Genomic DNA, 26,377 nt, shown 5'->3' with positions numbered 1-26,377 from the left:
CGAGCGGGCACAGGTGCGTGATGTTAGATAATTTGATGAAATTTTTGAAATAATAATGCCAGAACCTGTGCCCCATACCAAAAAGATATACCCCTTTAAACTTGTCTCCCTCCCACAGTTACTTAAGCTCATTGAGGCACATTTTAATCGTCTTTTTTGTTGTTGTAAATAATTATTTCAAAACAAGTTGCAAGCAGAGTTCTTTTGTAAAAATCTCACAAAATACTGCAAACAGGGTATTTCTGTTAACTGTAGGTAAAATGGTCCCCTTTATATACCGGCCTAAACAACATGCGTCAATAGAGCAGCTCAGGCTCCGCACTCACCAAAGCCGGCATTGAACTTTACAAATTTGGAATGGTACAGAGGAATTTGCACAGGTAGCATTTTTACCACCTTGTGAAAAGAGCCATATATGGCTCACGAACCTTATGTTTCTGACCCCTGTTGTAGAGGGTTCCGTTACCTATTCTTCCCCCTTTTGTCATTTTTGCATGATTTCCTTAATATAGTATGGAAACATTTACATATGTGGATAGTTTTAGTTCGAGCAGACACTGATTAGATCAAATTTAATTGAAATATTGTGCAGAAATGTGACAAATTCCAAAATGGTTTGGATGCTTTTCCATACTGCTGTAATAAAGACATTGTCTATCTATCTACCTTGGCTCAAGACGTGTGACCGATAGCAAGACAAACACATACAATAACAAAGAAAATAAAAAAGGGAAAAAAATAGCAAAAAACACACACAAACATTTTTTTGACCATGGCCAACCCAAATGCCCAAACACCTAAACAAGTTGGGGTCTCGGCACCTAAATTGACACAACACACTATTCTGTTCGACAGCAGGGCCCGACAGCCATCACTGGTTTACACCTGCTGCATCATACAGGTGTCCTGCCCATCCCTTAGAATGCCTCCAAACATCTCACTATCCTTTTACAACACCTCTCCACTCATCCCTATAAATAAAGACATTGTAAGTCAAATTAAAAAAAAATACTTTTTGATGTAATATTTGTTGGAAACAATAAATGAGAAAATGCAAAAATAACAAAGCAGGGTCTTGAAGGGAAACGCGGGTACGAGCTCCGTCGACTCACCATCCCGAAGAGCAAGGCCAGAGTCTCGTAATCGATCCATTCCACTACTTGGACCAAACTGGGCCGCTGTGGGAAACATCACCAAACACAAAAGTGAGAATTTGGGAGGAAATGAAAACGAAAGTCGGAGCAATTGACATAAAATTGAATAACATGAGAATCCAGAAAAACAACATAGTGAGAGTTGAAGTTGGAATAATTTCAAATGTTGAACGCGTTTGAAAAAAATATATGGTTTAATGATGGTGATAAGGAAACATTGACTTACGTCACCGATGATGGCCAAAGCCGACAAGGCGGCTAAAGATCCCAACATGGCCGCCAAAGTGCGATGGACAATCTGGAAATGTCAAACAAAAATAAATCCACATGGCATTTCACACGTCTGCACTCTGTTTAATCAGGATTATAAAGGGACATTGTCAATGTTCCCTCTAATTTTCCACGGGTCTGAGCGTTCACACAAAGTCGGTGAGCAACGCTTGAAACAACAGTGAGCAACAGCAATCCCAAGTGTGGCAACTAAGTCATTATCAAACATGTCCAAAACTTGACATCACGTTACATTTTGCCAGTTTCCGGCAATGCCCAAAAAAATGTCACTTTTGAATGAATTGACTAATGTATTATTGCAAAGGTTTTACGTTTGTAGGCCAAAAACGTCATTTGTTTTTACAACAATTCTTTCAAAAGATTTCCATTTGTTTTTTTTCATGGTATCTTTTGTCGCATAATACTAACATTTTTGGGGGCTTATTTAGTCGGTTGCACGATACAAAACTGTATTTACCTTTATCTTTTTGATGTCTTTTTGATGTCTTTTTGATGTCTTTTTGATGTCTTTTTGACATCATTCTGATGTCTTATCAATGTATTTTCTTTTCACGGTCTTTTCAAGGTATTTTCAACGTCATTCCAATGTCTTACCAACGTCGTATTTTGATGTCTTTTTAATGTCTTTTAACCCCTTTTCAAAGTCTTTTCAAAGTCTTTCCAATGTCTTGTAATCGTCTTATCGCCGTCTTTTTAACGTCCTTTCAATGTCCTTTCAACGTCCTTTCAACGTCCTTTCAACGGCCCTATCAACGTCTTTGCAATGTCTTTTCAACGTCTCAAAGACATCTTGTCAAAATATTTTTGACATCTTTTTAATGTCTTTTTGACATCTTTTTGACGTCTTTTTGACGTCATTCTAATGTCTTATCTTTTCAAGGTCTTTTCAAGGTCTTTTCAAGGTTTTTTCAAGGTCTTTTCCATGTTCTTTCAGCGTCTTTTCAACGTCTCAAAGACCTCTTATCAAAATCTTTTTGACGTCTTTTTAACGTCTTTTTGACATATTTTTGACGTCTTTTTGACGTCATTCTAATGTCTTATTAACATCTTTTCTTTTCAAGGTATTTTCAAGGTCTCTTCAAGGTCTTTTCAAGGTCTTTTCAAGGTCTTTTCAAGGTCTTTTCAATGTCTTTTCAATGTCTTTTCAATGTTCTTTCAACGTCTTTTCAACATCTCAAAGACATCTTATCAAAATCTTTTTGACGTCTTTTTGACATCTTTTTGACGTTGTTCTAATGTCTTATTAACGTCTTATCTTTTCAAGGTCTTTTCAAGGTCTTTTCAAGGTCTTTTCAAGGTCTTTTCAAGGTCTTTTCAATGTTCTTTCAACGTCTTTTCAACGTCTCAAAGACATCTTATCAAAATCTTTTTGACGTCTTTTTAACGTATTTTTGACATCTTTTTGACGTCATTCTAATGTCGTATCTTTTCAAGGTCTTTTCAAGGTCTTTTCAAGGTCTTTTCAAGGTTTTTTCAAGGTCTTTTCCATGTTCTTTCAACGTCTTTTCAACGTCTCAAAGACATCTTATCAAAATCTTTTTGACATCTTTTTGACGTCATTCTAATGTCTTATTAACATCTTATCTTTTCAAGGTCTTTTCAAGGTCTTTTCAAGGTCTTTTCAAGGTCTTTTCAAGGTCTTTTCAAGGTCTTTTCAACGTCTTTTCAACGTCTTTTCAATGTTCTTTTAACGTCTTTTTAACGTCTTAATGACATCTTTTTGACGTATTTTTGACGTCATTCTAATGTCTTATTAACATCTTATCTTTTCAAGGTCTTTTCAAGGTCTTTTCAAGGTCTTTTCAAGGTCTTTTCAAGGTCTTTTCAAGGTCTTTTCCATGTTCTTTCAACGTCTTTTCAACGTCTCAAAGACATCTTATCAAAATCTTTTTGACATCTTTTTAACGTCGTTTTGACATCTTTTTGACGTCTTTTTGATGTCATTCTAATGTCTTATTAACATCTTATCTTTTCAAGGTATTTTCAAGATCTTTTCAAGGTCTTTTCAAGGTCTTTTCAAGGTCTTTTCAAGGTCTTTTCAAGGTCTTTTCAAGGTCTTTTCAAGGTCTTTTCAAGGTCTTTTCAACATCTTTTCAATGTTCTTTCAATGTCTTTATAACGTCTTAATGACATATTTTTGACGTCATTCTAATGTCTTATTAACATCTTATCTTTTCAAGGTCTTTTCAAGGTCTTTTCAAGGTCTTTTCGAGGTCTTTTCAATGTTCTTTCAACGTCCTTTCAACATCTTTTTAACGTCTTAATGACATCTTTTTGACATCCTTTTGACGTAATTCTAATGTCTTATTGTTCCAAGATCTTTTCAACATCCTTTCAACTTTCAACGTATTTTCAACGTCTTAATGACATCTTGTCGAAGTCTTTATGAAGTCTTTATGAAGTCTTTTTGGTGTCTTATTGACATCTCGTTGGCGTCTTTTTAAAGTCTTTTCAACGTCCTTTTGAAGTCTTATCGACGTCTTTCAGTGTTTTTTTTATGATTTTTTGACTTCATTCATCTTTTCAACATCTTTACAGGCATTTTGGAGTGTCTGTGGGCACCTCAAAAATGATGAGAACATAGACACCGGTCAAAATGACGCCGGCAATGGCCACTTGCGTCTCCACTCCAACGTAGAGTGACTGGTAGGTGATGGAGAGCGGTACCACCGCATCATCCGCCATGAAGGCCTGCACATTGATGGCAATGGGGTCGCTGAAATGTATATTTTTTAGTTGAATTACTTCCCACTAGTGACTTGGAGATGAAAACAAGTGTGACATACCTGCTGAGCATCTCAAAGGTTCGGGTCAGCACCATCTGGTCACTTCGCTCGCTGTGCAGAGGAATGGTCCAGTTGTAAAGCACCTGCAAAAAAAAAAAAAAAAAATACCCAATTCATAAGGTTTATACATATACATATACATATACATATACATATACATATACATATACATATACATATACATATACATATACATATACATATACATATACATATACATATACATATACAATATCTATTATTATTATTGTATTATTCCGAACAAGATAGTATTACCGTGTAGAAACTCAGGAAAATACTTTTTTTTCCATCAACAATTATTTTAAAAATCCTTTTGGGGGAGATATTATTTATCCTGGAGACCGCTTAAAGGTACAGTGTGTAGAACAGAATTCAAAGCAGTTTTCTCGACAAATATGGTAACTTTGTATGTTTTTAGTGCATGGGCACCACCAGGCTGTACTTGCCCAAGACACACCACAGGGAATGGTTTCCCTACGACTCAAATGATTAAGGGATCCAACCAAACAACCAAACATATAATATCATTTTTCAAATTGATTCAGACTTTGACTTAATTATATCAATAAATAATGTAGACTTTTCACCCGAGAACTAAGTACTGCTGTTTTGGCTAACAAGCGCCACCCACCTGCTGCGCCCGCCTCCTCCTCTGCCCTGGTGGATCGGTCTGCTCCACCTGTACCAGGATGTACTCCTGGTTGTCCAGGTCCAAGGGGCCTCCGCTGAAGGGCCCGCCAACCTGCAGCTTCAGGAGCGCGTTGTCCCGGAAGTCCGTCAGGTTCATTGCTTTCTAGCGGTCAAGGGCAAAAATATGACTACTCTCCAACGACCATCGTCACCATACTTCTCTCGCTTTGTTTTGGGCAAATCAAATTTTGAGCAGATACAGAAGCTGTTGGTGGATGAGACGGCCAGCATCCTCCAAGGGTTGTCTCGATCGGGATACATGCTGAAAAATAGCTGCAACGAAAAGGTCATGTTTTACAATTCAATGAGAGAGTTTTTCTTCCATCAGGTTGTGATGACCTACACTGCATAGAACAACAATAGTGAAGATGATGGCCACTTTGGAGACACAGAAGCAGCATCTGGAAACACAACATACAAAAAATGTGGTAAACTACCATCAATGCCTTGCTATACACCGCACAATGCTATGCTATGCTTTCATAAACTGAGCGCTACCGTTGTATGATATTCTAAACTGACCATTATTTTGTTATGCTATGCTATACTATACTAGAATAAGCTACTCTTTGCCTGACTATACTAGAATGTAATGCTATACCAAAATCACCTATGATATGTTTAATTAAAAGAAGATACGCCATGCTGTTCTAAACTAAGCTATTTTCTTCTATGTTATCCTATGCTAAACCTCACTTTATTATGCTATGCTAGTTCATACTAAAATAAGATATGCTAAACTAAGTAAGCTATGCAATGCTAAGCTAAAATTAGCTATTCATTTCTCTGCTTTACCATACTGAACAATGATATGTTATGGTAGGCTTAATTTAGTTTTCTACTGCAACCCTAAGGTACGCTATGCTAAAATAAGCTATGCAACACTTAAGAAAATGAAGTCATATGTACTAAAGCAGGGGTCACCAACCTTTTTGAAGCTGAGAGGTATTTTTGATGGCTACCAGTTTTATTTGCAGTACTAAAATGACTTGTTATCATGTTAATATTATGTTGTTACTATGTTAGTACCAGGTTGTAGTGGAGTTTGAAAGTGTGTGTAAGACAAGGAAGATTAAGGTGTATGCAGACAAGTGTAAGGTAACGAGGTGTTTGAGGTGGTAAGGTTTGTCTAAAGTTGCAGGAGAAGGATGGTTTTAAGTATTTAGGTTCATACATGACAGGAGGTGGTTTGCAGGAGGATGTGATGAAGAGGGTGGGTGAAGGGTGCAAGGCAATGGGTGTGCTAAACGGATTGTTCAAAATATAGAGATCTGCGAATGGATGCAAAGCGAAGATTGTATGAAAGTGTGGTGGTACCAACAGTGATGTATAGCACTGAATGTAAATGAGGGTAATATACTTCATCTATTGGAAATTAGATGTTTGCATAATATGTGTGGAGTAACACAACTGGATAGGTTAAGGAATGAGAAGAGCTGGTGTGTCGAGAGAGCTTGCTGAGAGGGTTGATGAAAATGTTCTGAGATGGTTGGGACATATGGAAATAATGGATGATGGCTGTTTGAGTGAAAGAGTGTGTAGTGCAGAAGTGGTGGGAAATAGAATAAAAGGAAGGCCCAAATATGGTCGGACGGATGGGATTTAATGGATGCAAGAATGTGGGCTAGGGATATACAGTATGTGAATGGCGAAGGAGTGTTAAGAATGACTGTTATGATATCATATGATGCAAAGGGGGTAAACCACTCACCCCTTATTGTGCTGTAGGCTTAATGCTCTGTGTCAGGTTGGGAAGAGTGACGGGGAATGAATGTTTGGTGATTGTGAGGGTGTTCTATAGCCACCTCCCACTGGGGGGAATATGACTTTGGTATATTGATTGATTTATTGATTGAGTTGCAATAGGCTCAGTCAACGACTAAAACATTATGACGGTTAGAAACCAAATTTACCAGAAAATCATAATGACCCTTCACTGGTTAGTTATTTTCAAAGCGTGCCTGCGTGCAACTCAGGTATTTTTTGGGGGTACCTGGGGCCCCCGGGCACCACATTGGATACCCCGATACTAAAACGTATTATATTGCTAGACTAAATCAAGCTGCATTACGCTATACTGTTGTTAAATATGCTTTGCTATACTAAACTAAGCAATACTACATAATCCTAGTCTAAACTACGTTTTATACTGCTACGCTAAACAAAATAAGCTTTGCAATACTTTAGTAAATAAAGTTATGTATACTATGCTAAATTACACTTTATTATTCCATTTTATAGTGAAAAAATTACCAAAATAATCTATATATAGGCAGCACGGCAGCGCAGGGGTTAGCGCGTGTTTGGCACAGTTCAGAGGTCATGAGATCAAACCTTCCTGTGTGGAGTTTGCATGTTCTCCCTGTGCTTGTGTGGGTGTCCTCCGGGCACTCCGGTTTCCTCCCACATTCCAAAAACATGCATGTCAGGTTAATTGGCTGGTCCAAATTGTCCCTAGGAGTGAATGAGCGAGCGAATTGTCTGTCCCTGTGTGCCCTGCGACTGGCTGGCAACCAGTTCAGGGTGTCCCCTGCCCACTGCTTGAAGAAAGCTGGGATGGGGTCCAGGACCCCAGTGACCCTAATGAGGATAAGCGTTGCAGATAATGGATGGATGGATTATCTATATATAGGACTATTTGTTAATTCATTTTTCTTTCATTTGTTCATTTACTTACTTGATGATTTGTTCATCCACTCATTTATTATTATGTAAAGTATTGAAGATCAGGGTTGAAACCTGGTTGAAAACCTTTTTAGGGGTTTATCAACGAAATAGGTTACCAGGTATTGGGTATACTACTCAATTTTAGTTTATTTGTTTGGTCCTTAGTCACAAAATATATCTAAGGGCTGCACAGATCTCAATTACAATTCAAATTCATGAGGCAGCCCAGAAGACATGGCTCACTTGAGATTGGCGGCGATTTTGAATCTCAGGGCGAGATGTTCGGGTGCGTCGCTTTTGTCAGACGAATTTGAACGCATCAAGGACAGGCCGGTGACTTCGCTCCCCAGCCTGTAGCGCCGCTCTAGGTCCACGGCGCTGCTGTCCCAAGGTTCCTCACCACCATAGAAACCCGGATTGTGCATGGTCATGTAAGCGATGCTGAAAGAAACAAATGATCTTCAAGCAAATGTTTATCAAGGTGTCGTTGTTCGTGTCGCCCACCTTTCATCTTGTGAGAACCTCAATAGAGGAGACCTTTCAGAGATGCTTGTGGAATTTTTTTTGCCGTTAAGGATGTTCACCATGTTGAAGTGGTGTCTGGAGGGAAAAGAACACAACCAACATTAGATTGCATACATAAAAAAGGGGATTTTCACCTGCTTATTTTTAGCCAAACTACAGTTGAATTTACTTGTTTTTGTCTTGATAATTAGTGGCAATTACTTGCAAAATCTCGTGCAAAACAAGAAGAGAAAAATAACTGTTAACAACTACAGGCAAGATCCGGCCGTGAAAATTCAGCCCGACCGAGGCCCGCGGTAATTAAAGCCGGAACCAACCCGAGCCCAAACAATTACTTTGATCTGAGGGGCCGATCCCAATGCAAATTCAAAATTTTATGTTTTATTTGTGACAACTCCGTAGGAGCACGGCGAAGAGAGTTGAGACGGAAGGAATCCTCCACTGTGCAACACAAAGAAAAAGAAACATAGGACAATGACAGGCGGATGATTTTTTTTTTTTTAAAGTCAGCGAGCCAGGGGCTGAACGTTACAATCGACATTGAAGGCCCTGCCCGACCCAAACTTTGGTTCGGACTGGGATTGGGTTCGGGTTTAAGATTTTACTTCTAGAGGAAAATATAATCCGTTAAAATCATATTGAAAATAATAATAATAATAATAATAATAAATGTCACTTTAGTTTTTTAAATCTGGTGCTACGACAACTATGTTGGGGGAAAAAAAACAGATGAATAATGATAAAAAATATAAAGTAATAATGCTTAGATTGCAAAACACTGTTTGATAGATAATTTCGATGATATGAATATGTTCTAATTTTACTTTTTTATGAAACACTTGTAAAAAAACACCGTTATGTGCTACTTTTTTCCACAAATATATCAAATGAAATAGAAGAAAAATAGTAAAAAAAAAAGTTACAGACAAAATCAAATAACCATATGAAAAAGTATATAATACAGTGATACCTCTACTTCCAAATGTCTCTACATACGAATCGTTCATGTTAAAAAGTACCTGAATGAGAAACTATTACCTCTAGTTACAAAGGAGTTGCAGGATACGAAATCTAAAATACAATACAGCACGCACTGCTATTAGCCGCTCCTAGGATTTGCCGAATGTAAACAAAGTGGCTATTACTTAAAATCTGCCTGGCTACCCAGCATGCTCATCGTGTCACCGCCAGAGTTCAGAGTTCAGAAACGAGGAGGACAAGGGGTTCCGGAAAGAATGCGGTGAGGAAAACGCAGCCCAATTTAAAATGAAAGACATCTTCGCACAATTCCTTGAAGTCACGGAATTTGTGAAAAGGAATCACCGGAAAAAGTGTTGACAAGTCGGGCTATCCCTGATTATCTTGACAGAATCTGCCTTACGCATTTCCGACAGATAGTCAAAAGCCGGCAAAAGCATATAAGTGAATATTTGTATTAGTTCCTTTTTTCTTTGTTTTTTTTTTACATCATGTGCCTCTCGTTTTATGTTTAAAGTGCGGAAATCAAATGTTACATGTATTTGTTTCATTTTTTGATGCTCTTTCATGATTTGTTCAAAGAATATTACACAGTAATTTCTCAGGGTTTGGAATGGATTAGCGCACTTACATTCAAAATGCGTCTCTAGTTTTCAGGTAACAAAGCTACTCTTTTAACGAAATAAATTCACAAGTAGAGGTACCACAGTATCGGCATAATTATCTGTCAAGACAACAGATTCGTTTCTCTGCATTGTGATTAAATCATTAATTAAACCTTAATTTCAAGGGTGTACTTCTGAGCCAGAAATCTTCTTCAAATCAAAATTGGCAACAACAAAAAATTCAATTTATATAGGAACCGTCTAGACTTGTGACTGGTTGTGTCAAGGTGAGGAGAAAAAAGCTTTCTGGTGAACTCTGACTGCAACCAAACAGCCAGCTGTGCTCTTGCCCCTGAAACAACATCATTTGGGATTTTTTCCCCCATTTTTTTGTCAACTTGTTGCTGCGTTCAGAGTCCTGCACAATATTGCAGCTGGGTCTCCCCACACACACAAGGAGGTGTCACTTCACACGTAGGTTATTGATTCTAATGGGTTTACAATACAGGAAACGTCCCAAAACCGATCACATTAAATACATCAATTGGATCGAAATAGCTGTTTCATTTGGTTAAACACACTAATAAACGAATACAACCCCAAGTAAAAAGTATAGAATCACCAGAAACTCAAATCACAAACATGAAATAATCGTAAGGTCATTCCAAAGTGCAACATATTGGCATTCAGAAACACTAAATCTAAAAGAAATGAAGAAAAAACATTGCGATGACAGATTGCCAGATCAGTTTTTTTCAGGTTTTCGATTGGGTTGAGATGCTTGGTATTTGCATAACATTGACCGGATGCGTCTTTCTCCAAGGAAGGCTCTTACAGTTTTTGCTCTGTGGCATGATGCATTGTTCTCTTGGAAAATGAGTTCATCATCCCCAAACATTTTTTCAACTGAAAGAATAAGAAAGCTGTCCAAAATGTCAATCTAAACTTGTGCATTTATTGCAGATTTGACCACAGCCCTCCCTGCGCTACCTTTGCCTGACATGCAGCTCCATATCATTATGGACTGTAGGAATTTGGATGCAGTCCTCTTTGTAAATCTCGCCGGAATGGCAACAAACAAAAGTTCCAGCATCGTCACCTTGTTTAATGCAGACTCATCACTGAAGATAACCTTCATCCAGTCATCCACAGTAGATGATTGCCTCTCCTTGGCCCATTGCCAGTGGCAGTCTTGTTCTTTTGTGTTTAAGCGTCAACGATGGTTTCCTTTTAGATTTCCTATATGAAAATCTATTTAATTTGGCACAGTTCTGTCACATAAATTGACTCTAACTTCCTCCTTTTTTCTCTTCATTGGTCTTGTTGTGCATTTTCTGTTTTCAAGATGTATGCCCTTTAGTTTATTGTTTTGACGCCTGTATGTCTTTGACCTATCAGTTTGCTTGACTTTAACAACCTTGCTATGTTCTTTGTACTTGGTCTTCGATACAGCTGACTGTGAACAGCCCACATCTTTGGCAACCATACGAGTAGAGTTACCTTCTTCTAGAAGTTTGACAATCCTGTATTTGGTCTTCAAGAGACATCTCTCTTGTTGGAGCCATGATTCTTGTCAATCCGCTTAGTCCAGTAGCACTCCAAGGTGTGATAACTGCAATTTTTGACTGCTGACTAACAAGCAGACTTAATCCAAGCCAGGTGCCCAAATAAGGAATAGAAATTGACTGGGTGTGTCTTTGTTTTCTACTCAAAATGAACTACTTCTGTATTTTTTTCCTCAGAATTGAGTAATTCTATTATTATTTCCCTGCACTCACTTTATAAAAGTAACATTTATTGACCATTGCAATGTTTGTTCTTAATTTCTGTTAGAGTTCCTGAATGCCAATATGTTGCACTTTGGAACGACTTTACGATTGTCTCATGTTAGTGATCTGAATTTTTTTCTACAGCAAAAAATGTCAGGGCTTGTCCGAGACGTGTGATTCCATACTTTTTGCTAGGGGTTGTAATTTCACTCCTTACCCTTCCTCTTGCCGACTGGGCCGGTAGGCTTCGGCATGGATGACGCATTGACCGGGCGGCACTACTGCTGCTTGCTGCTGCATCTTGTTTGTTTCCCTCCGCTCGGCCATGCCCTGCAGCAGACGAAGTTCGCCAAAGTTCTCAGCCGCTTGGTGGACGGGCCCCGGGGCCTGAGACATTTCTAGCTCCAGGTTGCTTTTGTTCTCCAGGTACATGCTGGCAACTGACCACAAGACAGTGTTTGTTACTGTCTCCAATAAACATTGGCAGACACTATCACGAAAATGTAAATATTTAAAAAGATTAATTTAATGATTTTAAATTGTGGTATTTGTACAACCCTGAAAACACCTGAGTAGCCCTCGAAACAGGTTCTGAAAATAGCCCAGTGATAATTCATTGCAAGTAAATTTGATTTCTAACTGACATGATGTTTTAGTTGTTCACTCAGCCTATTATAACTCTACTCCTAGATACTACCCGGTTGTAACATAGTAACTACATAGTGATAAGATTGTCATTTTAGAAATACATATCAAAATGGTAGCCCTTCGCGCCAATCACTAACTAAAAATAGCTTTAAGCTAGGTTGGTTAATAATTTAACACCTCAAGGTGCCACTTTGTTTAAAAAATAAAAATAAAAAAAAGATTTTTAAAAGGCTTGTACAACACTCATTGGCTTCGAAAAATATAAACACTTATGATTAAAATTGGGGAAATAAATTAAAGGTTATACTCAAGAATAAGTACAATTATTATTTCATTTTTGTAATTTAAAAAAGTAAACTCAATATGATTAAATGTTTCTTCTGGTGATCCCAAGAGCCAAGAAGTGTTCCGCAGGTTCGAGAGCGTTCTCCATCCGGGCACCGGTGTTGTGGAATGCTCTTCCCCCTGAGATCCGATCTGCAACCTCAGTGGAAATGTTTAAATCTAAGCTTAAAACTCACTTCTACTCTATAGCATATGAATAACCTAAACTGCTTATGTGTAATAACCTGTGAAGCCCTTTGAGACTCTTTGTGATTAAGGGTTATACAAATAAAAATGACTTGACTTGACAAAAGAACTCTATCATTTTAATTATTCGTTTAAATTGTCATTCTTTTAATTATTCATTTTTCAAATATGTGAATAAACTAACACGGCAAATTCACGAGCGATAGTTTAGCTGTAGAAAGTACTTATAATTTCTTCACACTTACGTACCTGTTTCAAAAAAAAAAAAAAAAAACTAGAACAAAACAAAAAACACTGAAAAGCGTTAAATCATCACTCATTGGCTTGGAGAAATGATTAAAATTGGGGGAACCAGTTAAACATAGTACTCAAGAAAATATATGATTATTTCCCCTTTTTTAAAGGGGGAAAAAATCTTAAAATGATTACATGCATCCAACAAATTACGTTTTTATAATTTGTTTTATTTTTTTGTTGAAGGAATAATTGACACGGTTGCCATGGCGCCTAATTGGCCCCTCCCATGTGGCGCCAGCTGCGGCTCATTGACAGATGACAGCTTTGCGTCTTTTTAAGCTCAGTGCTCTCATTTTTCCTTTGTCAGCCCGTCAACGAACCTCTGCCCTGGAAGACGTGAGTTCCAGTCCGGCATTCTTCCCGTTTATTTTGGTCCTGTTTAATATCGATTTCTTATTTTGGTCCCGTCTATTTTTGTCCTGTATATTATTCTCTCCAGTTTTCGTTCCTGCCTTGTTTGTCCTGTTCATTTTCGATTTCCTGTTTCATTATCAATCCTGTCTGTCCGTCCTGTCTGGTATCGACCCCATCTGTCCGATATCCACTTGGGCAATTTGTATCAATCTCGTCGGCCTCTGGCTTCCTATCATTTCACGCCAGACTGCTGCCTAACGTGCATGACTCCCCATTGTGCGAGAACGTCACGCGTTTGGGTCTTGATCAGGTTCTGGTTCATGACAATAATGCTAAACTTGGAAATTATTTCCTTTTTTCCCTTCAAATTACTAGGGGTGCTAACAAGAAAACCCACCCATCCATCCATCTATTATCTGCACTGCTTATCCTCAGTAGGGTGGCGGGGCTGCTGAAGCCCATCACAGCTGACTTTGGGCAGTGTTCACCCTGAACGGGTTGCCAAACAGTTGCAGGGCACACATGGACCAACAACTCACTTGCGCATTCACACCTATGTTTTTAGAATACGGGAGGAAACTGGAGTGCCTGGAGGAAACACATGCAAACTCCGCACAGGAGGATTCGATCCCATGACCTCAGAACTGTGCCGCGGACGTACTAACCACTCAACCGCCATGCCTAATAAGAGAACCACCTGGCTTATATGGTAGCTCCTTGTGTATATCTATTTTTTTAAAGGGGGAGGGATACTTTCCATTTTTTTGTGTAGTTTCTTTTTTATAATTTATTTTAGATTCAGAAATAGAAACTTTTTTTCAGAAGGTGTCAAATACCAGCATATGTTTCTTTTTCACCCCTGTTTTTGACTATTGTAATGTCAGAATGACTGCAACCAGTTCAGAGTGTACCCAGCCCACTGCCCGAAGATGGCTGGGATGGGCTCTAGCACTTCCGTGACCCTACTGAGGTTAAGCAGTGAAGATAATGGATTGATGGATGGATGATTTAAGGACACATGAAATGACCCAACCCTCCCTTAAAATCAGCTCTCTGAATTTAAGTAGGACTTTTCTATCGCAGGTAAAGTCACAACAAAACCCAATGAAAACAGCTGACTTCCCGCAAAATGCTGAAGTATCTGTATTTTATTGCTGTCATTTTTCAGCCGTCACATGATCCGCAAAATACGAGGGCTGGCATTAAATCCGGCACGTCAGCTGAGCACTTGTTTCGGCGCTTGGGGGTCAGTGGACCGGGTTGGCTCCATCAAACATGTGCTTGGGGATCCAAGTAGATTATTGCTCACATGGGGGCCTGCTAGAGAGCTCACGTGCCGCGAGATCATACGCCCCCAAAAGCTAAATCAAAGTAGAATAGGGGTCGGGAACCTATGGCTCCCGAGCCATGAATGGCTCTTTATATTGTTGCATATGGCTCAGAGAACAAAATCATGGGGGGGCTCGGAGCAATGCAAACAGCGCACTTATGTTTGTTCTGCGCCATCTGCACTGAAGGTAATAACATCAGTATCCTGGTTTGCTGTATTTTGTGACATTTTTACAAAAAAAAGTCATAATCAGCCTCAACGATCTAAAGTAATTTCAGGAGGGCGACATATTTATTGATATGAGACACAGGCTCTGGCATTATTCTTATTTCATAAATGTGTCATGTCCTGCACGGTTGTCATGGCGCCCAGCTGGCCCCGCCCCTTGACACCGGCTGAGACGCATTGGACTGATTGCTCTTGGAGTACTTAAGCGCACTCCTTTGTACTGTGCAGGGCTGGAACGTTTGTTAAACCTGGTTAAACTCCGTGAGACTTCTGTTAAAACCTGTTAAATGCCTAGTTCTGTGAATCTGCCCGTATTTGATCCTGTTTTGTTTTTGGTCTGATCCGTTTGTTTGTTTTTGACAACTTGTCTTTTGTTTGGATTTCTAATCTACTCCGCGACCATCGATCCCCAGATCGAGTGTGCGCACCCTCTTCATCCTTCCCTCAATAAATTGTGAGTACGTCTACGCGAATGGGTCCTTTTTTTTTCCTGTTTCCCGCTCCGTTTCGTGACAAAATGTTATCAAATCATCTAACGTCACATAGTGTAATAAAATGCGGAGCTGGTTTGGCGGTTAATGGTATGGCTCTCTCATTTACAACAACAAAAATCGAAACATTTTGACGTTATGGCTCTTTTGGTCAAAAATGTTCCCGAACTCTGGTGCAGAGCTGCGGGGTCAACCTTGTATTCACCAAGTGCTCCATTCGCATAATGTCTGTCCTCAAAAGGGCTGATGTAACCCATTCATGCAACTGTCAGGACCAGAATTGAGACAGGACCCACTTGCGTTGTGTTTCTCTCAAGTTTTATTGGAAGAAAGAGAAAGGCTTGCACCCACTATCCGAACGCGGGAGTGGATCTTCCGTGGCGAGTGATGGCGCTGTCGGGAACTGAAAGACTTGTCAGTAGCTGGGACAGGAGAGCAAAAACGTGGTCGGGGCGGAAGCGGGTCGTAAGCCAGGAGAGGAGACGTGGTCAGGTTTAAAATTGGGTCGAAGCCGGGGGACAGACGGGAGCAATAAACAGGTGTCAGGGTCGAAAAAGGCTTGCCTAGTTTGCCTGAGGTTTGCAGACGGACTAACAAAAAGGGACAGATAGGAGTGGGTTTAAATAGGGACAGGGAGCCAATCAGAGTCCGAGGCAGTTGGTGCCAAAGGAGCAGGCACAGGATATTCACATCGGTAATCATGACAGTAACGAAATGTAATTGAATTTCGTGGCAAACAAATGTGACTGCTACTTCATGTAAAATAAAAATGATTAGTCATCCAAGTGACAAACATTGCATTGAAAAATAATGTCACCACGCATAAAAGTTAATGATTTGTCCAAAATGAATACAGTGATTCCTGGACAAAAGTGATATCAAGGTTGAAGCCTACCCTTGAGACAAGCATCAAGCGCTTGTGGTAGAAGTATCACAATCAGTAGTCTTGATGTCTCGCTGGATCCAGTGACATATCTAGTGGCGTCACGCTAGGAGCCGACGCTCGGCAGATGTCGCAACAAGTGTTTAGATACGTTGTTTCGATTCCGTGCCTCATTCGGTGAAAAAAATCACATGACCGCGGAAGCGAAGCGCGGTCACGTAACACTAATGTCAACAGGTAACCTTCGATGTGTCCCTCAAGTAGGGAGGAATCGGGTCAGTCAATTCGCTTCAGTCAATCTCACATCCATCCATTTCTTCGGCTTATCCGGGGTCGAGTAGCAAGGGGAGCAGCCTCAGCAGGATAGCCCAGAACTCCCTATCACCAGCCGCTTCATCCAGCTCGGCCAACAAGATCCCAAGGCGTTCCCAGGACAGCCTAGAGACATAGTTTCTCCAGCATGTCCTTGGTCATCCCCGGGGCCTCCTGCCGGCGGGACATGCCCGGAACACCTTCTGAGGGAGGTGTCCAGGAGGAATCCTTATCAGATGCCCGAGCCACCTGAACTGGCTCCTCTCAATGCGGAGGAGCAGTAGCTCTACATAGAGTCCCTTCCGAATAACCGAGCTTCTCACCTTATCTCTAAGGGAGAGCCCGGCCACCCTCCGGAGGAAACTCAATTCAGCCGCTTGAATCCAGGATCTTGTTCTTTCAGTCATGACCCAAGGTTCATGACCATAGGTGAGGGTAGGAACGTAGATCGAGCGGTAAATCGAGAGCTTTGCTTTTCAAACTCACAATGCTTCTAAAAAGGGGAAACGTCCCTCAAAATGTTGTCGGCTGTGAGAAGGAGAGCTTTTGCACGCATTATGTCATATTGAGAATGACGGAGAGTAAGGTGAAGTTAGATCCGATTACACATTAGATTCATTTGCAATTGCACAAAATTTATTGACACACTATACACTTATTTACACACTAGGCACACATACACGTTTATTCAGGACTCAAACAAGTTAGTTTTTGTGTCAGTCCGTCTGTCTGTATGTCCGTCTGTCAATTTTTGTATTTGTTAATATCAAGAACCGGAACAGGATCAGGACCCAAATGCGTGACGTTTCTCACACAACCCTTTTATTTTACAGAAAATGGGGAGTCATGCACGTTAGGCAGCAGTTTGGTGTGGAATGATAGGAAGCCAGAAGCCGACGAGATCGATACCAATTGCCCGAGCAGATATCGGACGGATGGGGTCGATACCGGACAGGACGGGACAGACAGGATTGATATCAAAACAGGATATCGAACATAAACAGGACAAACTAGGCGGGAACGAAACTGGAAACTGATATTAAACAGGACGAAATAAACAGAAACAATACCGGACAGGAAATACCAACAGGAAACAGGACCGAGTCAAAACCCACGGCTTGCGGGGCAGAAGTTTGTTAAAGGGCTGACAAAGGAAGAGTGAGAGCACTGACCTTCAATAGATGGAAAACCAATCTGTCAACGAGCTGCAGCTGGCGCCACACGGGCGGGCCCAATTGGGCGCCATGGCAACCATGACAGTTAACTTTTGCGTCTGTCTGTTTGTGTGTCAGTTGTTTATTGTCACTGTATGTCAGTTTTTGTGTGTTCGTTTTTCTCAGTTTGTGAGTTTTTGTATTTGTTTATGTCTGTCCAGTTTGTGTATTTTTTAAAGGGATAGTGTGGTATATTTGACCACTAGATGTCACTGAATTGTGGTGAGCAAGCAAAAACAAGTAAGAAGATTGTAGACCCAAAGAGACCAAACTGCAAAATTGGCAAAGAAAGAGAAAGAAAGGAAAAAAGACAAAACAAAAAAAAAGAACGAAAAGACGGAGTTTATGCATGCCAAGCCTGGAGTCGAACCTGATACTGCCTGCATTCTAGGGAAAGTAAGTTAACACTTTTCCAGCCACTGGTGGTTTATTGATGACACTTTGCATTTTTCTGAAATAAATTCAAGAGGTTTTTGTCCAGCAGAAGTCATCACATTCAATCGTGTCAAAGGTTTCGAAGCACTGAACCATTTTAACACATTTGCTTCGTATTGATTCACTGATTCATGGTTTCTCCATCACCAGTATACGGTATAATAACGATACATGACTGACATGCCTGGCAATGCCAGTAATGATATCAATCTATGTCAGTAACATATTTAGAGTTATTCAGATAACGATAGTGTAAAGAACATGATTACCAAACTATCCAGTTCACTCCAAATTACTAAACCCAATAAAATCTTCATTCTCTGTGTCTCTTTAACCGGTAAAGAACTCCCTCACGTTGGTAGACCATGCGCCGCTTCTTCCTTCCGTTCCTACATTGCTTACGTCAGACTCATGGTCGACTCCACTCCTCCCAAACTCCAAACTTTCTCTCTGCTGCTTGATTACCATTTTCGGATACATATTCCACTATTTTCATCTCTTAATCTGCAGAATATGATTTTAATTTCGGTGGCATTTTTTTTCAGCTCTTCTCATTTGCTTTTCAAAAATTAATGATGGTGTGCCGACAAATGTCCCCCTCACAACAGGGAAAGTTGCAAATTATCAACACAGGCCTAGAGCGTCCTCTTGCAGTTTAGGTGTGAAATGATACCAGTAATACAAATTTTAAAACTCAAATATATAATATCCGTCCATCCATTATCTGCACTGCTTATCCTCAGCAGGGTCGCGGGCGTCATGGAGCCCATCCCAGCCATCTTCGGGCAGTGGGCAGGGGACACCATGAACTGGTTGCCAGTCAGTCGCAGGGAACAGAGAGACAAACAATTCACTCACCCATTCACACATAAAGACAATTTAGACCGGCCAATCAGCCTGACATGCATGTTTTTTCGGAATGTGGGAGGAAACCGCAGTGCCCAGAGGAAACCTACACAGGCACAGGGAGAACATGCAAACCCTGCACAGGAAGGCTGCTAACTTGATTTGAACCCATGACCTCAGAACTGTGCCACTTAGCACTCAGCTGCCGTGCTGCCCAATGATATAATGATGTGTTACAAGAGTAAAAGTCAAACCCCCAGGCAAAATTGAGAAAGAAAACGCGACGTATAGTCTGGATATAAAAAACGCTATACGCAATTCAAGCAACAAGAGAAATACACCTAAAAACCAAACAAACATAAAAACCATAATATTCCCCGGAATTATTTTAGAAACATTTTTGACAGTTAGTGTCCATTATGAAAGAAAGTGCACTATGGCCCAGAAAGGTTGAGAAACACTCTCCTAGACCAGCAAGGGGCCTAAGGTAAGAAGCCGTCCAAAGTAAAAATATCCCAGTTGTGTGAAAATGACCAATATAATTTATAAAATGGAAGAAAGCTGGCTCTATGTAGACTGGATAACTTTGGTTTTTGGTCGCTGACATGTCTCGGGACCCTAGGTAATTCCAGTGTCTGAAATAACAAGTGCCAGGACGCTTGGGGCATCTTCTACGTCGGGCGTACAACTTACACAACGTCTCTTCCTGGGTTGCCGACAACTTTTTCAAGAAAAAAATAAATACAAATCTTTTGTTTTTATTTCTTATTTTTCTATTTTTTGAACGTTTGCTTTATTCCAATTTAGAAACCTTCGTTCGGTTTGGAAATTTTTGAATTTCGGTTTGTTTGGCAATTTGCATACTCGGCAGCCAATCAGAAGCCTGTATCGAATAACTTCGTGCTTCCAGACTTTCCAGAGCGTTATAAGGTCGTGCATTAGCATATCACTTTCCAAAGTACACGCACAGAGAACACAAGACAAATGTATAAGTGGTTAGGAATCAAGCCAAATCCTCAGCCCCAGAAGAAAGATTCAAAAGAAGCTAACAAAATTTATGAGGAGTTCTCGTGGCTTGTAGCAGACGATGCAACGCAAACATTGCATGAAGATGAGTTAATACTGGTACATACTGACGGCAGATGGAAAACAGCGATTTCATATACATGCAACGAATGTTATGAGTAGATTTATAATAAATTTAATTTTAAAGTGTCATTCTGTTATATGTTGCAGTTATCAATCCTAATACTTTGCAACAATGGGTTTTTACTTATTGTGTTTCAAGTTGTGAAAAATGGGGCACTGGTAATTCCCTGGCTTGCATGCATTTGCCTGCGTTATGAGAGGACAATCCAGCCTCAATTACCCTCAAAGTGATCGATGTCCTAAGTCACACAAAAGCCCTTGAAAAAAAAAGGTTCCTACACCGTGAGATTTCACTGGAGTGAATAGCCATCAGCTTTCGCATCACCCGATTTCACTCCCCGAGTTTCAGCCTTTTCCCATTCATGTGACGGGCCATGAATGGGGGCCTTTTATGACCGCCTCCAGCACCGCCAGCTCCACCAGCAACATAAACTGCTTTTTTAACAATTTTACACTTTTCCTTTTTTTGAAAGGCACAAGGTATAACAAGATTTAATCGGGGCAAGTGTTACGACATTTGACAGTTACGCAAATATTCTACATATGCAAAATGATGGTTTTCCACTGTGACATTTTGAGAAAAAACGTTCTTAAAAATGAGCCTTTTTCACGTGAATCAATGTATAAAGACATCATTTCGATTAAGACTTTTTGGATTGTTGTTGTAAATGACAACATCCTCCAATTGGAGGTGCAACATATAAATCAGGGATGTGTTACGCTTTATCATTCAGCCAACATTATTAACCTACCTGACCTATAATCTTAAAGGAAGACATTTATTCACATTCAATGGGAAAAGATTTTCATGTTTAGCTCTGGAATAACTGTGTCACGGTTGCCATGGCGCCCAATTGGCCTCGCCCGTGTGGAGCCAGCTGCGGCGCCAGCTGCTCAATGGAAAATCTGCAACCTCAATGGAAGCTTTTAAATCAAGGCTTGTGTGGTTCCGGTGTTTTCCCAATTTAATCAAATTTTTCTCAATGCATTCAGCCTCACACTGTAAAAATACATTTGAAAAAATAGTATAAATATTTTCGAATGTGAACAACTATAGCTAAAATATATGCGCACAAAGCAAGTTTTAAAAAAAAAAGTAATATTAAGCATACTAACTTTTCTATTCAAGATGGTGGCGAGCACGGTGTAGCGGCTAAATGGCCTTTCCAGTTGGTATTTATTACTGTTCTCTTATCTTTCTTACGTTCTTCTTTTAGAAATATTTGCCGTTTTAATCTGACATTCTTTTTTTCTCTCTCTTTTAACTATTATGTGTTCATCCTGCCGTGCAACGTGTCATTGTAAACAATGCTCACTACATTTATTTCAATGACAATAAAGACGATTCTAATTCTAGTTCTGGTCCCAAAGTGCTGACTATCTTTCTTAACAAAATAGTTAAAAAAAATAAAAAATGAAGGGACATTGTGTATTATTTAGCAGCTCCTAGTGGCAAAAGGAGAGAGAGTGAGAGAGCGAGAGAGAGAGCGCGAGAGAGAGAGAGAGATCCATTATCTGCCCCGCTCAACCTCAGTAGGGTCGCGGGGTGCTGGAGCCCATCCCAGCTATCATAAGGCAGTGGGCAGGGCCAGTCGCAGGACACACAGAGACCGACAACTTACTCGCTCATTCACGGGAGAAATTTGGACTGGCCAATTAACCTGATATATATGTTCTGGGAATGTGGGAGGAAACCGGATTGCCCAAAGGAAACCCACGTAGGCACGGGGAGAACATGCAAACTCCACACGGGGAGACTGCAGTAGCTGGACTTGAACCCTGAATCTCTGCACCCTGGGGCTGACACTTTTTTTGTTTAATATTCGTTGTACCTCCTGTTGCCACTGCGCATTCAAGGGCGTAGCAGCCAATGAGAAGCTAACCTAAAGGTCAGTCCGTGTCAGGGGCAATTGCTTATATGTGCAGATAATACCCCACCCTCAGAAACCCTCGCAAACTCATCTTACAAACAAAACTCCGGACATCCAGATATCTGCATCTTTGAGAATTTTGGAATGTTTTAGTGACCTCTCACCACTCACATTTTTCTTCATTAAAGGCAGAAACTGTAACTTGTCGCCGAACACGTTTTTACACATTTGGATTTTAGTTTGCAGGATCAATAGGAATTTTCGATCTCCATAAAAACGAGGATCCAGGAGATGTACGGTTTCCACCCAACGCAAACGAGAGAATGAAGTAAGAAGAAAACATTTTTCTCAAGCTCGAACTTGACCAGTAGAAAACCTACCTACTTAGTTCTTCAATGTGAGGTTGAGGATGAAGATGAGGATGATGACTCAATCAAGGCCGGATGGGAAAATGAAGATGGGGAAGATGGAGACGGAAATGGGGGATTCTGGCAGGAGGTGTCGGCGTGTCCTCTCCCAGCAAAGGAGAAGAACGGTCCTTGGCGAACCAAAGATCGAGGAGGAGGACCAAAGGGAGGGGAAAAGAGGAGGCGGAGGCCCAATCTTCTAAACGGCTTAGCATCGAGACCCCCCCCCCCCTTTTTTTTTTTTACTCATAATCCTCACAACACGCCTTTATGACTGCAACACTCATTTGACTCGTGTTTGTTTTAGACTTTGGAACTTTCTAGAATTTGTTACTTCTGATTTAAAATAATTACAAACTTGTCACTATACACATTTCTTGTTGGTTGGTTGGTTGGTAAGTGGGTGTATGGGCAGGTGTTTGTGTTGGTTGGTTGGTTGGTTGGGTCGGTGGGTGTTTGGGCAGGTGTGTAGGTTGGTTGGTTTGTGTCTGGGCAGGTGTGTGGGTTGGTTGGTTTGTGTCTGGGCAGGTGTGTGGGTTGGTTGGTTAGTTGGTTGGTGGTTGGGCAGGTGTGTGGGTTGGTTGGTTAGTTGGTGGTTGGGCAGGTGTGTGGGTTGGTTGGTTGGTAAGTGAGTGTATGGGCAGGTGATTGTGTTTATTGATTAATTGGTTGGTTGGTTGGTTGGTTGGTTGGTTTGTTGATTGATTGATTTATTGATTGACTGATTGATGAATTTGATAGTCTCGAATATAATATACCTTGGCAATACCTATCCATTTTTCACTCAAATACATGTATGAGTAAATATACTTCCAGTAATCTACCTGTGCATTGTTTTATTTCATTATGATATTTGTTCATAAACAATTGACATATTGATTTTGAAACAATCAGAATCAAGCAAATGTCAAGTCATGTTTATTTGTATAGCCCTTAATCACAAGAAGTCTCAAAGGACTGTACAGACCAATGTTCCCTCTAAGCTGCGCGCGTGCGCAATCGCACACTGCCCGCACATTCTCAGCACACAGGAAAATCTATCCAGCACAATGTTCCCTCTAAGCTGCGTGTGTGCGCAATTGCCCACTACTCAGAGCTTTTCCGCGCACAAGTAAATCTAGCCAGCTCACAAAAATCAGGGCTCGAAATTGCTAATTAAGAAGCAAGTTAAGTCAAAGTTACAGTTCATGAAGGTAAAAATACAAGTGTTCCCCTGATGTTGTGTTCTAAAAGTGGTATTATGAAGTCGAGTCGAAGTTGAACGAAGTTGAGTAAAGTCAGTAGAGTTTTTCGAGAACCGGCTTATTCGGCCCGGCTCTTTCAGGTCCCAAACGGCGCTTCAGGCTATTTTTGCTTATTTAATCCCTACACGAGTCTCAAAGGACTGTACAGACCAATGTTCACGACCAAATATTATGTAAAATTGTGCATAAAATGACTTAAGGAAGGGGGGAAAATAGAACAAAAAAGAAATAAATACCAAAATGAAAAAGTAGTGAAAAGCTGAGAAAAAAAGGAAACAAAAGGAAGAGGAAAAAGAAGGAAAAATTCAGAAAAAAAAGCCAGAAAAAAAGAAAAGAAAAAAAAGTTAAAAAAAAAAGGAAATAGAGAACAAAACTAAAAAACTAACTGCTAGAAAAAATAAACACGATGAGATTTTTTAAAAGGAATAAAAAAAAAGAAAAAAACAGGGAAAATGAAGAAAAAGTTTGTGTTGCATTCAAATAATTTCCAATTATATCAAGTCAATATTGTTGCCAACATTGTACTTCCACTAAAAAATGTGATTAAATACAGTTCTGTATCGTGCAACCGACTAAATAAGCCCCCCAAAATGTTAGTATTATGCGACAAAAGATACCAGGAAAAAAAAGAAATGGAAATCTTGTGAAAGAATTGTTGCAAAAACAAATGACGTTTGTAGGCCATACAACCTTTGCAATAATACATTAGTCAATTCAATCAAAAGTGAAAAATAAATTTGCATTGCCGGAAACTCAGCAAAATGTAACTTGATGTCAAGTTTTGGACATGTTTGATAATGACTTAGTTGCCACACTTGGGATTGCTGCTGCTCACTGTTGTTTCAAGCGTTGCTCACTGACTTTGTGTGAACGCTCAGACCCGTGGAAAATTAGAGGGAACATTGGTACAGACTATAGACTATTATTACATTATCCCCTGATCTAAAACCTACATGAGGGCAAGGAAAAATTCAAACCCTCAGCACTTAAGAAACCTTGAGAAGGGGCTACATATAAGGTATTCCCCCTTCCCGGATGACCAGACGTCGTCATCATGAAACTTGGGTCATTCAGAAACTACAATTTTAAACAGTTCCACTGAGGTTGCAGATTAATTGCAGATATTGTGTCCCTAGTTTAGGCACTAAACTTGATAATCCTCATTGGAAAACTCAAAATACACCATTTCATTTTCCTGCATTAAATTCAATAAATATATTGATAAAAAAAATGACACTATAAAAGAGCGAGTACAGAAAAATGGTTCCTGAAAAATCTCTTTTTTCAGGGACAACAGAGACAAGGGTGGCACCAAAAGAGAGTCAAGTTACTTATTCGTCCCCATTTTGTCATTTTATTAAATGCTTTTCTTATTAAAATATGGAAACCTATAACAGTGTGGGTGTTTTTAGTTAAAAGCAGCCCCTGTTTTTTCATCCGTGTGATTTTGACAAAGATCAGATGGCATGTGATGTTACTTTTACACATAAATGTGACAAATTCCAGAAGGTTCAGATTCTTTTTTTCCACACCGCTGCAATATATATACTAAAAGTGTTAACGTAAGTCAAATGAAAACAACATCATAGTACTTTACATAATTGCTTTGTTAACATCCTGCTTTTTGTAGTTTCTATCTTCTATGACATTTTATATATATAAAATAGTTTATATTAATTTTCTAAATCATTGATGATTTTTTTCTTTGTATTCTTTAATTTTGATTTTAACTCCAAAAATGATCGTGATGTTGCTGTTTATTTACATTGTGATTACCTTATTTTTTTGGACCAATATTTGACTTCTATTTGCTTTACCTGTTTTAGAAAACAAATTAATATGGTAAAACTTTCTGAAAGGTTTATTGTGTATTATTTAGCCTCTCACAGTGGTAAAAACAATAATCCATAAAGCAAACATTGTCATGATTACTCATTACACTCACCTGTGCCCGCTCGTTTGGCGCCAGCTGCTGCGGGGTAACAGATTGGTTCCCTGTCCTATTTAAGCTCAGTCCTTTCACTCGCTTGTTGTCCGTGAACCTCTGTTTTCACAAGGCAAGCATTTTTTGACTCTGACTCCCGTCTGTCCTGTTTTCACTCGTCTGTTCCTGATTTCTCCGTTTGTCTCCTGCTACGACTCGTTTTTTGAACCCGACCACGTCTGATCTCTCTGACTACGCTACGATCTCCCGATCCGGAAGATCCACTTCCACATTCAGAGCAGGCTCCGATCCTGAAAGCTGCTTTTTTCCCGCGTCCAGCGAGCACCGGATCGCTGGCGCTGCCTTTCCTCTATATTTCAATAAACTTGTGAGTAACGTTACACATCTGGGTCCTCCTTCTGTTCTGGTCGTAACAAACAATAATGATTTGAATAATAAAGATAAATCCATAAACTATTGTATAAACTAGCATTTTCTTCTAGAATATATTTAAATATAGATTTTCAAATCTATTTTCCACATCATGAGCCTTGCCTAGAGGGAGCTGACATAATTGTTTTCTTGCCGCTGTATTTTCCCAAAAAGCTTGGGGAAATGCTGGGTTTAAAAAAATTGAAGATTAATGGTCATTTTGAAGTCTCTGTAGTTTTCTATTCTTCATTTTGCTTTGTAGCACTTATTTTTGGTTGGAAGACACAATACAGTT

At 39.8% G+C, this 26,377-nt stretch overlaps 1 protein-coding gene across 4 annotated transcripts in view; it reads right to left on the bottom strand.

The window, feature by feature from the left end:
• Nucleotides 1-22,613, bottom strand: part of oca2 (oculocutaneous albinism II) — a 52,811-nt gene extending 30,198 nt beyond the window's left edge. Inside the window, exons 1-11 of one of the 4 annotated variants that reach the window (XM_088350096.1) lie at nucleotides 22,456-22,613; nucleotides 11,704-11,926; nucleotides 8,114-8,209; nucleotides 7,853-8,068; nucleotides 5,286-5,343; nucleotides 5,143-5,215; nucleotides 4,884-5,041; nucleotides 4,232-4,314; nucleotides 4,008-4,161; nucleotides 1,381-1,452; nucleotides 1,113-1,178 (exon numbers count right to left, since the gene is read on the bottom strand). In XM_088350096.1, coding sequence (XP_088206222.1) covers nucleotides 1,113-1,178; nucleotides 1,381-1,452; nucleotides 4,008-4,161; nucleotides 4,232-4,314; nucleotides 4,884-5,041; nucleotides 5,143-5,215; nucleotides 5,286-5,343; nucleotides 7,853-8,068; nucleotides 8,114-8,209; nucleotides 11,704-11,918 — 1,191 coding nt within the window. In that variant the 5' untranslated portion in view covers nucleotides 11,919-11,926; nucleotides 22,456-22,613. The remainder of the gene's footprint in view (nucleotides 1-1,112; nucleotides 1,179-1,380; nucleotides 1,453-4,007; nucleotides 4,162-4,231; nucleotides 4,315-4,883; nucleotides 5,042-5,142; nucleotides 5,216-5,285; nucleotides 5,344-7,852; nucleotides 8,069-8,113; nucleotides 8,210-11,703; nucleotides 11,927-22,455) is intronic. The other 3 variants (XM_088350098.1, XM_088350099.1, XM_088350097.1) reach the window with 3 other exon arrangements.
• Between the last annotated feature and the right edge of the window lie 3,764 nt (nucleotides 22,614-26,377).

Source organism: Urocampus carinirostris, chromosome 12 (genome assembly GCF_059441175.1).
Source record: "Urocampus carinirostris isolate Australia breed hairy pipefish chromosome 12, RoL_Ucar_1.0, whole genome shotgun sequence".
Taxonomy (NCBI): Eukaryota; Metazoa; Chordata; class Actinopteri; order Syngnathiformes; family Syngnathidae; genus Urocampus; species Urocampus carinirostris.
The sequence above is the reverse complement of the archived record's forward strand: the minus strand, read 5'-3'. Positions and strand labels throughout refer to the sequence as shown.